The sequence below is a fragment of the Maniola jurtina genome, chromosome 12, assembly GCF_905333055.1.
Source record: "Maniola jurtina chromosome 12, ilManJurt1.1, whole genome shotgun sequence".
In the NCBI taxonomy this organism is placed as follows: domain Eukaryota; kingdom Metazoa; phylum Arthropoda; class Insecta; order Lepidoptera; family Nymphalidae; genus Maniola; species Maniola jurtina.
Window position 1 is genome coordinate 4,225,401 of NC_060040.1, and position 14,984 is coordinate 4,240,384.

The 14,984-nt window shown below is 36.5% G+C and overlaps 1 protein-coding gene across 1 annotated transcript; it reads right to left on the reverse strand.

The window, feature by feature from the left end:
• Nucleotides 1–9,410: 9,410 nt before the first annotated feature.
• Nucleotides 9,411–13,866, reverse strand: LOC123870083 (toll-like receptor 7). The gene has a single exon (XM_045913249.1). The coding sequence runs from the start codon at nucleotides 13,576–13,578 to the stop codon at nucleotides 9,679–9,681; it is 3,900 nt and encodes a 1,299-aa protein (XP_045769205.1). The 5' UTR covers nucleotides 13,579–13,866; the 3' UTR covers nucleotides 9,411–9,678.
• Between the last annotated feature and the right edge of the window lie 1,118 nt (nucleotides 13,867–14,984).

Genomic DNA, 14,984 nt, shown 5'->3' on the forward strand with positions numbered 1-14,984 from the left:
CCAAACTCGAAACACCTAGCTCTATTCGTCTCCGAGTTCCAATAGTGACTTCCGATGATACCATCAGGTCACTCCACAAATCCGGAGGTAAGATCTCATCATGACTAAGAAAATTAGTCCAAACTCGAAACACCTAGCTCTATTCGTCTTCGAGTTCCAATAGTGACTTCCAAAGTATACCATCAGGTCACTCCACAAATCCGGAGGTAAGATCTCATCATGACTAAGAAAATGAGCCCAAACTCGAAACACCTAGCTCTATTCGTCTCCGAGTTCCAATAGTGACTTCCGAGGTATACCATCAGGTCACTCCACAAATTCGGAGGTAAGATCTCATCATGACTAATAAAATGAGCCCAAACTCGAAACACCTAGCTCTATTCGTCTCCGAGTTCCAATAGTGACTTTCGAGGTATACCATCAGGTCACTCCACAAATCCGGAGGTAAGATCTCATCATGACTAAGAAAATGAGCCCAAACTCGAAACACCTAGCTCTATTCGTCTTCGAGTTCCAATAGTGACTTCCGAGGTATACCATCAGGTCACTCCACAAATCCGGAGGTAAGATCTCATCATGACTAAGAAAATGAGCCCAAACTCGAAACACCTAGCTCTATTCGTCTCCGAGTTCCAATAGTGACTTCCGAGGTGTACCATCAGGTCACTCCACAAATCCGGAGGTAAGATCTCTTCATGACTAAGAAAATGAGCCCAAACTCGAAACACCTAGCTCTATTCGTCTCCGAGTTCCAATAGTGACTTCCGAGGATACCATCAGGTCACTCCACAAATCCGGAGGTAAGATCTCATCATGACTAAGAAAATGAGTCCAAACTCGAAACACCTAGCTCTATTCGTCTCCGAGTTCCAATAGTGACTTCCAAAGTATACCATCAGGTCACTCCACAAATCCGGAGGTAAGATCTCATCATGACTAAGAAAATGAGCCCAAACTCGAAACACCTAGCTCTATTCGTCTCCGAGTTCCAATAGTGACTTCCGAGGTATACCATGAGGTCACTCCACAAATCCGGAGGTAAGATCTCATCATGACTAAGAAAATGAGCCCAAACTCGAAACACCTAGCTCTATTCGTCTCCGAGTTCCAATAGTGACTTTCGAGGTATACCATCAGGTCACTCCACAAATCCGGAAGTAAGATCTCATCATGACTAAGAAAATGAGCCCAAACTCGAAACACCTAGCTCTATTCGTCTCCGAGTTCCAATAGTGACTTCCGAGGTATACCATCAGGTCACTCCACAAATCCGGAGGTAAGATCTCATCATGACTAAGAAAATGAGCCCAAACTCGAAACACCTAGCTCTATTCGTCTCCGAGTTCCAATAGTGACTTCCGAGGTATACCATCAGGTCACTCCACAAATCCGGAGGTAAGATCTCATCATGACTAAGAAAATGAGCCCAAACTCGAAACACCTAGCTCTATTCGTCTCTGAGTTCCAGTAGTAGGTTCCAAAGTATGCAATTTCATCAAGTCGGGAGGTAATGTAATGCTATCCTTCTCAGATTATTTTAGTCATAGTAGGAGCTCATAATTTCATAAGCATGGAAATGTTGTTCATTGCCAAGAAGTCATGGTGAAATATTTCATCATCAGACCCTTAGTCTGTAGGCACTGTTCTACTTACTGTATTATTGTCAAGATACATATTTAAAAAAAAAACTGTTAAAAAAAAATAGATGACCAAATATAAAATAAAATAAAAATATCAAAGTATCAAAATCAAGTCGATTCACTCATTTTGACGCAGCTGTGTGCGTGTGGGCAGTGTACTTATGTAGTAGTGCAATTTTGATACCTATTCATTTTGCAAAGACGTCCTTAAAAGCACATATAGTTATTTATTTCATCCTATATAGGTACCTGCAGTAATTTACTCATGTACCGATCAGCGGTATGGTTAATCTATCGACAAGTCTTGTCAGCGATGAAATCCAATAACCTAACTGTATCTACACAAATGACAGCTATGGAGCCTATGGAGGCAGTCGTTCATAGTTCCAACTGAATGATAGCTAAGCTGTGATGTTATTATAACGGTAGCGATATACACGTGTTAACTATGTACAATATCCTATCCAATTGCACAGCGCGGTCATAAATCATGACATAACATCATTGTCAGTCACAGCACGGGGCATGTTGTGTACATTGTGATGTAGGCCGATACTAACTCAGACATTTTGTAAGGTGACTAGTGAGAAAAAAGAAACATTTTGTTTTATAATCACACTAATATTATAATATTAGGCGAAAGTTTGTGTGTATGTATGTGTGTGTGTGTATGTTTGTTACTCTTTCACGCAAAATCTACTGAACAGATTTGGCTTAAATTTGAAATGGAGATAGATAATATCCTGGATTAGCACATAGGCTACTTTTTATCCCGGAAAATCAAAGAGTTCCCACGGGATTTTGAAAAACCTAAATCTATGTGGACGAAGTCGCGGGCATCGGCTAGTAATAAATATATTCGAAAGAATACTTACCTGACACTTTTTGGCGTGTATTAGGTCTGTAATTTAAACCAAAAAGATACTTATCACAAATGCAAAATTTCCCAGGGTAAAATGATAATCAAAAGGATCACATTAATAATTATAAAGGCGAAAATTTGTGTGTATGTTTGTTACTCCTTCATGCAAAAACTACTGGAAGGATTTGGCTGTTTGGAATGGACATAGACTATATCCTGGATTAGCACATAGGGTATTTTTATCCCGTAAAAATTCATGGTTTTAAATATTTTTCTTGAAATTAGTAGAATTAAAAAAACGGCCGAGTTGAGAATCTCCTTCTTTTGGAAGTAGGTTAAAAAGGCCAATTAATACGTTCCAAAACTCTTCAGAGCATAATACTAGTTTATAAAGCATACAGTAAATTACTGATCTTAAATAATTTTCTGTCCATTGCCCCCTAAATTGTATGACAAATATTCTAAATTATTGTATCTGTTAACTCTTTAAATATCCAGATATTTTACAATATGTCCTATTTATATATTTTTCATTTCATTAAAGCTCAACTCCTTCATTTATGAATCATCGACGTTTCAAGAAGCACCGTGCTTTTACGATCGGACTGCGACATACACTTGTAAACTATTTATAATGAAGACTTGGTTACTTGTCTGTACATTATAAAATCAATATTATTATCAACCGGCTTATATTATTTATTTCCTTACATAATATCTACTCGGTAGGTATTATATGTATAGATATTCGTAGGTTACATGCAACAAATGTCAATAATCCACTAGCAATAAAACTTGCATAAGTTACTTTATGATAAGTCACTATTTCACTAGCACTGTATAGTAAAAATACTCACGCAAAAAATTGCAAAAGTTACTTTTCAGTAGAAAAACTTCTAGAAACTGACATCCACATGATGATGAAAGCAGATTTTTTCAAGTTTCGTACACAAAACTTGCAGATGTTGACTTTTTGTAAGTGTTTACTTAACTTCTGCAGGTTTTATTGTTAGTGGACCTGTTTTTTTTTCAAATGTAGTAGTATTTAAAAATTTTAATTTATCTCGTTTTTTGATAAAATATGTTAAATATAAATACTATTTAACATTCTTTATCAAAAATTGATTTTGGTTTCGTATTTCAGTCCACTCCGGCGAGTTTTTTTGCTGATTCTTATCGTAGCAAGGTCATTCTGAACCAGTGCCAGTGGTAGATTCACATATTCAAATGAACTTGGAAAAGTTTATTTGAATAAAAATAATGTCTATTTCTATTTCCTTGATCGTTGAACTATAATTGAGGCTTCAAAATTCATTAAATTAATTTTTAAAGACAAATAAAGAAGGAATAACAGTTAGTTTTCGTTTAAACATCTTAATTAATAGCTGCATAGTATAATTAAGCAACACAAATGATGAAAACAATTATTAAATTTGCATATTTAAGTTTATTAATTAATTAGCGTAAATCTTTTCTTGGAAGCATATAAAACTGGCTTGCAAGAATACAATGTATCTACTCCAAGATATTTAATTTTTACATTAGATAGGACAATCAGAAGCTAAGAAAATAATAACTTAATTAGCTAACCTACTGTAGTTTAGTAACAATAAATGCAAACGCTTAGCTAAAAATAGATTTATTGACACGGAATCTAAAAGTAGAAGAAAAATTGTCTATGTATCTACTATGTTATTATGATGATTTGTGAGTTATACTCCTATGTGTATAGCCCATGTGTTCATTTTTATGATGGCTATACATACTGCTACTCTATTATTATGGTAGAGAACTTTTAAATGCCTTTGTTTATGCAATTCAGTGCCCTAACGACAAAGAGTGCCTACTGTACTAAATCGTTTTCAGGTACTGCACTGTTTTGTGCTATTACACCTTTACAAAAATATCCTATGGGAAACCGCTAGGTCAAAAACTTGTACCCTTTGAAAACAGATGTTACATCAAGCAGAGCCTCTTTAAGTACCTTGAAATACAAAGATGGTGCTGAAAATAATCTTAGATAATGAAGCCTGAGATTAATATTTTATATCAAATATGAAAATATACCTAATATCGGCTCTATTTTCATTAAATATCAGTAATGTACCTACCTAATTAACTTAGGTAAAGTTATAACCATAGAAAAATAGCATACAAAAACTCTGCAAACTGTAATTTAACTGATTGTTATCTGAGTTTATGATGTCATAGCTTGATCTTACCAAAAGTTTAGTAATTTTAGCATTCTAAGCAGGTATACGTATACCTAAAGCCTCATTTTTTCAAAAAATAAACTACTGCTACTAATATTAAATTGTTAATGTTAGTCCGGATTATCTGTTAGGTATATTTGTTAGTGTTTAATTTTAGTTGAAGTACAATACCCACCCGGCAGGAAATATTGCTTTATATTTAACCGACTCCAAAAGAAGGAGGTGCCAATGTGGAGTCACAAACAATACGAAGAGTGAACGGTTCGGTCGGCTAATTGGCACGGCCTCCAAAATAATATCTTACTATAGAACTAAATTAACTCTTGTATACATAATAATATATTCAGTAATAAATTAAATTATTTTTACTTTTTTGGGTTTGTGGTTGTTGAAGTCGGTTTCTTTGTTTTTTTTTTTTTTGAATTTTTTTTATAGCAGAAGATATTTCAGCCCAGCTCACGTACGCCAAGCGATGAGGTAGCGTAGCTTCGCTCGCAGTGTGACCGGACTTCTGTCTTTGGTTTCTAAATGCAGTCTTCATTGTAGTCTGAATTAGGAAACTTTCACATACAAAAGAGGTTACATAATCAGAGATCAAAAGTCGTGGGTAAAAGCTAGTCTAGTAAAATAATTTAGTATTCAAGCTACAGTAAGTTTGTATTAAGCCGACGGCGACTCTGGTCACGTGCCGCAACGGATATCGCGTCCGGTTTACGATCGCGAGGAAAAAACATATTGGGACTAATCTCTTTCGACATTGACGGAATTGTATTAGAAATTATTTAGTTAAATGGACGTTAAATAAGCGGCAAATAAGCGCTCGGGACCTAAAGTTCGAAAATCAGTATAACACAAGTGTAAATTAAAAATTTATAACACCCCCGACAAGTGAAGGTTACAGTAACTAGAAAAGAGCTGATAACTTTCAAAAGTCTGAAGCGATTTTCTTGGATGATAGCTAAGAACACTCTCGTTCAAGCCACCAAGCCACAAAAAAAAACTAAATTAATCTAAATTAAAAGAAATCGGTTCATTAGTTTAGGAGCTACGATGCCACAGACAGATACACAGTTACACACGTCAAACTTATAATATAACACCCCTCTTTTTGGGTCGGGGGTTAAAAATAATCATAGCTAGGTAGTAGGTATAGAAAATGTTAAGCACACAACAAGTCGTGTTTCCTCTCTACGATCGAAAAATAATGAATATAATGAAAATAAGGTATTTGTTTAATTAAATTCAGATTAATTAATATTCGAGCATAAAATAAATAGAAGGAAACGACAACTTTCACGTAAAACGGAAAAGAAAAGAATTTAGAACGGCCTTGTAAATATGTACTTACTTATGATATCCTCAATTTGAAGAGAGAATTTTAAGTGTGTTGTTATAAAGCTTTCCGCCAGCGTTTCCTTCCTCTAGTTAAATTCACATGCTGTTTAGATGCAGGTATTATAAGTTTAATTAAACTGCCATAATTACCTACTCGTTCCAAGTGAGGGTCGGCGCACATATGGCTGAGCGCAGCGCAGAGCATCTTTCACAGTCAATATATTATCGACATTGTCTTCATTGAAATAATATCTAAAATCAATAATTGTGCATCCGCGCGCAGTCCCGCGCGTGCTCGCGCATTCTCTGATGGAAATTCGCGTAATGTGTCACGCGATTAGAAAACTTCGCGGGCATGCTCTGCTCTGCGCTCCGCCATAATATTATGTGCGCCGGCCCTTAAAATGCTTCCAGATTCGTAGTTGGCGGATGTACGCCTGGCCCTTAGTGTGCTTCCAGATTTGCAGTTGACCGGATGGACAGCAGAGGCTAACACCCGTACCCATTCACACATGTTACTATGAGGTCTCATAGTGCGCTCGAACGCACAGTGAAGGTTCCACCAATCAGATGACTGTATCACGTCAATTTACAATGATCTGATTGGTGGAACCTACACTATGCGTTCGAGCGCACTGTGAGTCCTCATAGTAATGATCGTGTATACGGCCGTTAGTTACGATCACTAGTGTAAGCGTAGAATAGAATAGAATAGAATAGATTATTAATCCAATAAATTTTTACAAGTGCTTTTGAAAAGTCAAAATAATTTACCACTGGTTCTGTAGAAACGACTAGGTAGGTTGGTCAATAGGTACGACTGTGTCTATCTGCTTGTTATCTTTTCACAGCACATCCGCTAACATAATACATAATAATATTATTATGTAAGTATGTAACTAACATTGATCACTTTTGTTTATAGTATATAACACCCCCGACAAGTGAAGGTTACAGTAACTAGAAAAGAGCTGATACGTTTCAAACGGCTGAACCGATTTTCTTGGATTATATCTAAGAACACTCTCGAGCAAGCCATCTTTTAAACAAAAAAACTAAATTAAAATCGGTTCATTAGTTTAGGAGCTACGATGCCACAGACAGATACACAAATATACAGATACACACGTCAAACTTATAACACCCCTCTTTTTGGGTCGGGGGTTAAAAACTATAACCGTATTTAACCCCTCTTAATACAATGGTTCAACTAATGGGAACGAGCGCTATTTTGCACGCACTTTTAATTTAAAATGACTCTACCTACTTATGAGTTATCTGTTAGACCCATAAGCTACAACTAATTATTTGAGATAAAAAATATTTCGCGTTGTACCTGATTTGAAGGAGGTCTTTATAATATCAAAGATCAGATTTAAAAATCCCAAATCAATACAGACGAAGTTGCGGGCATTATCTAATCTCAACTTAAAGGTAACTCAATAAAGCGATTATCTTTAGATAGTAAGTACTTAATTACCGTTTTAGTTTCCTATAGGTTCATGTAATTGTTCAATTGATAGTATGGTAGGTATCATTTTCATTTAATAGAGCAATTACTTCCTGAATAGTGATTATCAAAATAAACCTTAATGATTGGAAAGTCTTATATTGAATTATTTTATACGAGAAGATCTTAAGGGGCATGTGACGGGTCTGCCTGCGAAATTCAAATTTATTTTGGTTTTTCGCAATACGTAAACTAAAACGACAAAGTAGGCTTATGGCACTTGAATTGCGTCAATGGCAGTATCATCCATACAGGTTTATATAAAAATATTTCCTTGAAAGGGCCCAGTATAAGAAATTAGCTGTAGTATCGACTAGTTTGTGAGTAACTCATGTTAAACTCATTTTGACTAATTTCTGAAACTGAACACTTTCAAGTAAAGATTTTTATGTAATCATGTGAAGATGATAATGCCATTGTCGGAATTAGAATGCCATAAGCCTACTTTGTCGTATTAATTTACAAATTGCGAAAAATCAAATTAAATTTGAATTTCGCGGGCAGACCCGTCTCTTGCACCTTAATATGAAATTCACAACCAATGTTATATAGCCATTCTATAGCATAGATTTTTCTAAAACTCTAGTGTAACTTTTCAAGTTAACGATTACTGTTCCTTATTCCCCAGCGCTATCCATACAAACGTAGTTTGGTTCTCATTGGAATATTAACCAATCAAACTCGATTAAAAAATATTTGTAAACACGTAGGTTGTAGGTACTACAAAACCACAGACTCAGATATTTTGTTTCCAGGACGTCTCTACAAAATTTAATACTCAAACGAGAACCAAACTACGTTTGTATAGAAGACGCTGGAGAGCGGGGACGCTAGGTATACTTACATCTCTTTGGCAGATTCATGTCGGTTAACGTTAACTTGAAAGTTAGAGTTAGGGTTAATAATCATTATGAAACATTTATGTTTACATTAGAAACAACTGCTTAATTTACAACAACAATTTTGTTTATATCGAACTAAAACTTATGGTAAGTTACAGCACGTTTAGCATAAAGTTTATTAGCCAATTGTTTCAATCTACCTAAGCTAAAGGATTTAAAATCCTGGTAGATTCGTGAGTACACTATATACTAAACTGTCCCATCTATCTATTACTTTCAAAATTCTAAAGTTAATAAATTAGTTCAATGCTTTTAAGCATGATCTAATTTTTTAAGTTTTCGATAAGCTTTTAGATTTAATATACTTAATTTATTTCAGTTTTAATTTAGATTTGCTTAAGTTTATTTAAAAAAATTGTTAATTATTACTTAATAAACAATGTTGAATTTTTATACCAGTTCATTTTCTTTCGCAACCTTAGATAACCTTCAGGTGAAGTTTCTAAAGCTTTGAGAAATAACTTGTTATCAAAGAATTCCAGAAAAAGTTACTAAATATATCACATTTAGCACAATTTCCTGGAACTTTAATAAAGAACTTTTCAAGAAAAAAAAATATTTTCTAAAGAATAAATTATTATTTTTTAAGGTATGATATCCAATTTTCTGGTCATGAAGCTAATTTAATAAGTTTAGTAGGTATTTACTATATAAAATACTTATAAAATATTAATCAGTTTTAAGCAATGATAAAATGCTAAAATTGATGACAAAACTGTACCTACTACGTCTTTTCAATAGTCTTTTATTTCATATTTATTACAGCTGGTGAAATGACTCCATTATATCAGATAGAGATATTATAAGGTTCATTAATTAAAACTATTTAAGTTTTTGAGCTATGATAAATAATAAAATAGATTCAGTTCAACTATAGATTACAAAGTTTCGTGTAAATTATCGAGAGAAAGGTTGGTATGAATAAAAAACAGCATTATAAATCTCCATCACTTTATTTTATAGTGTATAAATAACGCCATATTAATGATATTTATATAGTATGATCACTTGTTTTGCTATTTACAATATTTATATGCTACAGCAGTCTTTAAAATTTTAATACGAAATCTATACACAGGATAACGAACAGGCAATAGTAAGTTCACTTACATAAATTTTGGTATAGCACTTATAACTAATAATTACAATATTTACAAGCATTACTATTAACATCTAGATCTATATACAATTTGACTGGAAGTGGGCAGGGGCCCGTCTAGACTAGGTAAGCTTGCACGGCGTTGCCCGTGTCCACGAGAGGAGGTGGAGGTGGCCATTGTCGTAGGTCCCGTCGCCTACCTGGCGCCATACCTTGCTCTAAGGATGAATAGTCCGAATCAATAGAGGAATAAATGTGGTCGGATATTGGTCTCCCATCCGGCCCGTAAGCGACTGACTGCGTTTGTCGCACAGCTGACGGCGACTGTCGCACAACTTCTATACTATACTCAGGAGGGGCGCTCGCTCCCTGCCCAGTGCTGCCTAACACAGGCGATTTATCAGGATAACTCAACGTTCGATTCCCTCCGTTAGGCACAGAGGAGTCCAACGTATATGTATTTATATTCTTTCTATAGCTATGCGTTCGCGACTTATGGCTCGTTTGCGATGAGTCTGGCATCATATATCTGAGACGCTCCCAAAATCTCTTCTGCCCCCATTGTATTCGCGAGCCTGTCTTAAGATAAGGTCGCAAGTCTGGATCACACATAGCGTCGCCCACTACGGAACATTCTTCTATTAAAACTAGTTTATAAATACACCCTTTTAGCGCCTCGTGCAACCCTTGTCGGAATTCATAGCGAGACCACTCCGTTTGCATGAAATTTCTCGTTAGCACTAGTATTATACGTTTAGACGCTTCCGCAGCCTCGACCACCGGTGGCGCACATTGCATGTACTGTGCGCCGTGATGCGGAATGTCTCTGTAATGCAGACAAAGGTGGTACGAGGGATTTCCATTTTCTAGCTCAGTCGCCAGGGACTGCACGACAAATTCCTCGTCTTTCGGACTATAGCAGACGTATGCATCGTATAGCTTTTCTGTTTCCTCAAATGAACCAGAGAAGGAGAAAACTCGTATACCACAGTTAGTGTAGAGCCAAACTCGCAATGAATCTCTACATAAAAATAATACGACGAGAGCCAATAAAATAAAGCCGGTAAGAGTAGAAACTATCATGGGAACGTAGTTCGACACCGACATGTTTCCGACGACTGAATTATCGGCATAATAATCGCTGCAGGCAGTTCCATTTAAATTGAGCTCTTTTTTCTGTGGCGGCTTCGCATCTCCGTTCCAACACCATACATCGGTTATATCAATGATTTTTTGTGCGTTTTCTGCCAGGTAGGCTGTTAGCTCTTGTAAATATCGACATTTACATGACCATAAATTATTACCCAGGGATAGAGCTTTTAAGTTAGTATTAGTATTAAAACTCCAAACACCAAAATCTACTAATCTGTTGCCATCTAGGCGTAAAACTTCCAAGGATCTCAGTGACAAAAATGATATGTTTGCGATATGACTAATGAGGTTATTCTGTAAAAATAATTCTTTTAAGTTGCTCAATTGGTGAAACTCGTCCCCTTTCAGTTCTTTTAGCTTATTGTTACCCAGGTGCAGTATTTGTAAAGCGTTGAGTCCAGCAAAAGTTCTGTTTTGTATGCTATCTACATTGCTATTATTCACATAGAGAGATCGCATCTTTTGTCGTCCGATGAAAACGTGATTTTGTAACTCTCTTATGTTGTTTCCGTCTAAAAATACCTCGGTGGCGTCCATGGGTATCTTGTGAGGTATTTCCATGGACGATTGCCCGGAACAATCTACGACGTTAGTGTTCCATAACGGGTCGTGGTAGCAGGTACAATTTTGAGGACAGGTCATTTCACAGTCACACGCGTCGTAATCACAGCAATGACAGATAGCAAAACAATGAGTCTCATACTCACACAGAAAGTCCGATGTCTTAAGATTAGTTAACGGCACATGGCTTCCACTACGAGTGTTTGTCATTTTGCACATAACGTTTTCTAAGTCCATCACTCGCGGATACTGCCTCATGGCAGTCATGTTGTTTATTATCGGTAACCACTCCATAGTACAGTCACATTGAAACGGATTACCACCGATGTAGAATTCCGGTAAAGTCTTATTCGCGGGCACTGTCGCTAAACGTAAACTATTAAGTTCTAAATGCACTATTTCGTTAGCATACATGTCCACACGCGTCAAGTTCTTTTTATCGAAAAACGTATTCACATGGATATTAGTTAAAAAGTTATTATTTATAAACAACAGTTCTACACTATTAGGTATCGCCATAGGCGATATTTCCGCTATTCTATTATGGCTAACGTCCAGTGTCTTTATATGGATTTGATCTTGCAACTTGTAATAGTTACCTAGGTGTTCAATGAAATTGCCGTGAACGTCCAACCACTTTAAATTACTAGGCACAAACGCGTAATCAAACCACACTAGATGATTCTCCGACAAGTTTAGCCACAGCAGGCTCGCCAACGTAGAAAAGACACCGTTGATATCCGACAAAAAGTTGCCATCCAACCTAATAGCTTCCAGTTGCGCATTACGGGTAAATGTCCCTCTTTCAATTGATTGGATTTTATTCTTCGCTATATTCAAAACTTGCAGACTCGGTAAATCCCAAAACATCCCAACACTCAAATTGCCAATTTGATTGTCTATTAACCTTAATCCAGTGAGTTGATTGAGATTTTTAAATGATCCATTTTTGAAATCTGATATTTGATTTTCACCCAAATCTAGGGTTTTCAGAAATGAAAGCTCCCACAGTGCGTCGGGAACTTCTAATAACTGATTCGAACTAAGGTCCAATTCTTTTAAGTCCGAACAGTTTTTAAACGCTTTTTTATCGATGCTGACAAGCAAATTGTTGTTGAGAGTTAATTTGCTCAAAACAAATAATCCATTAAAAAGGTTTTCGTCTATTGTGTGAAGCCGGTTCTCCGCTAAATTCAGTGTATGAAGATTGTATAATGGCAAGAAAGCGTTTTCTTCTATGTATCCAATAGAATTATTCTTTAAATTTAATATTTGTAGAAAGAACAAGTCCTTAAATGTCTTCCCGTCGATTCTAGTGAGTGCATTGTTAGATAAATTTAAAACAATTAGGCGTATCAATCCAAGGAATGTCCCGTCGTCAACATGGTTGCTCGTAAGTTGATTACTAGACAAGTCCAAAACAATTAACTGCTCAAGCCGATGAAAAATACCTCGAGCAAGTTCAAAGAGGGAATTATCATTGAGGTAGATTTCCCGTAATTCTCTGGCGTAAGCAAATAGCCCTTCTGGCAGTGTGTGTAAACGGTTATGTGATATGTTTAGAACCCTCATAGAAACAAGGCCATTAAAAGCTTCACTTGATATGTCTGTTATATTGTTATGTTGCAAATACAGGTGTTGAAGACTTCTTAACTTTAACAACTCTGACTCCTCGGATAGTGATTTAATTTCATTGTGACTCAAATCTAATGTTTGAAGACTCGATCCACAGCCAGGTCCAAAACCAATCTGTCCAACAGTCCTTATTCTGTTATTTGTTAAATTCACTGTGTTCAAGTTTTCCAGGGAACAGAATACACCGGAAGGAACGAACTTGATGTTATTTTGAGCCAGATCTAACGACTGCAGTTCCGATAATCCATTGAATGAGTTCAAAGTTAATTCCAAATTCTTGGTAGGACTCCACTCTGAGTTCTTAGAGCGAAGCTTGAGTCGCCTTAGTTTTTTGAGATCTTGGAAAGTGTTGTCCGGGACACTCAGAAGTTTGCAGTTCGTTATCGTAAGATCTGTGAGACTCGCTACGGGGTTGAAGTAGTGAGCCCGAAGTGAGCTTTCGAATAACAAAAGATGATTGCATTCGATATTAAGATGACTCGTATCTGAATTCACTGATGATATACTGCTTCCATCCCCTTCAAGTGTTCGAACTTTACACATAACGTTGCTTTCGATGTCCCTGTCCGCGACTCGGACGCACTTGTCCGAGCCGTAGGGCAGCACAGTCCATCCGACGTGTAGGAGCGTTAACAACACAGCCGGTACAGAATACATTATCACAGACATTTCATTTCACTATAGAATGTCTCATAAACACTCCCCGTGGGTCGATATCACCATTTCCGAAACAAAGTCCGTAGCACAGTTTAGCGCTAAAGAAAAACTTGTAAGCATTTCACTACACTAAAGTCCGTTGCACAATTTGTTCAAAGTCCTCACAGAACAGGTCGAAAGTGTTGTAGCACATGTATGTATATAGGGTAATAGTTTGACAGTTTTCTGTTATTAAAAATTTATTGCGTGTATGAGAGAGCGACGCAAAGCGTGACGCGTCCTCTCCACGGCGCGGTTGCGTTGTGACTGGCAGCCGTAGAGCTTAGCTCGTGGAAGTAGCGGTGGGGACGCGCAAGTTGCCCCGCACCTCCTTCCCCCGCACCCCGAGTAAGCTCGCATGAACTTTAAGAACGCGCAGAGCCATCTAGTGACAAGTAGAGGAATATCAGGTTGTATTATTTCCTTCCACCCCCTGTAGTCCTTTTGTAAATGTCTCTATACAATGATTTTTCTCATACAATTAACAAGTTAGATGCGCTTGTGTTAACAATTGACCAGATTTCATACTATTGTATTTCGAATAGCAAAATTTAAACTGTATGTTAAAATAGTAAACTTTAGTTTAAAACTTTATTTAAAAAAAAGAGGTAGGTACCTAGTACATTACGAGATGGGTATAAAACATACAGCCTACTTAATAGTTGCACTATTGTCGCACCTACTCCTAGCACAAGCTTTACGCTTAATTTGAGGGGAAAGGGGAATATTAGTCATAATAATAAACTTGGCTAATATTCTTTAAAAAAATTGGTTGTCTGTAAAGTCGGTTTACTGACGATAGTTGAACGTGACAACAAAGGCCGATTGTGCTTCTTTGTCGCTCGTTCCGCGCTCTCGCTTGCACTTCAAGCCTTACATGGAACGCCTCAGAGCGAGGTAACGCCGCATGAGTCATGTTTTTTCGTGCGTGCAACCGGCTCTATCGAATTATAAGACGTTGTCCCGTCAAAAATACAGACTTACAAACCGTGATAGATAACTAGTTACTAAATTACATGAAGTGTAAATTAAAAATTTATAACACCTCCGACAATTAGTGAAGGTTACAGTAACTAGATAAGAGCTGATAACTTTCAAACGGCTGAACCGATTTTCTTAGATTAAGTATCACTCTCGATCAAGCCACCTTTTAAAAAAAAACTAAATCAAAATCGGTTCATTAGTTTAGGAGCTACGATGCCACAGACAGATATGATACACAGATACACACGTCAAACCTATAACACCCTTCTTTTTGGGTCGGGGGTAAATAAAAATGTTTTATGCGTTACGTAGAGTTTAGTAGAAGCATCTACATAATGATTTTATTATTAAGATAAAATAACGTTACTTTTATACAACTACTTAAGTATAGATTG

Excerpts from the sequence above, each read along its gene's own strand:
- LOC123870083 (XM_045913249.1), bottom strand. The coding sequence starts at position 13,578 with ATGTCTGTGATAATGTATTCTGTACCGGCTGTGTTGTTAACGCTCCTA.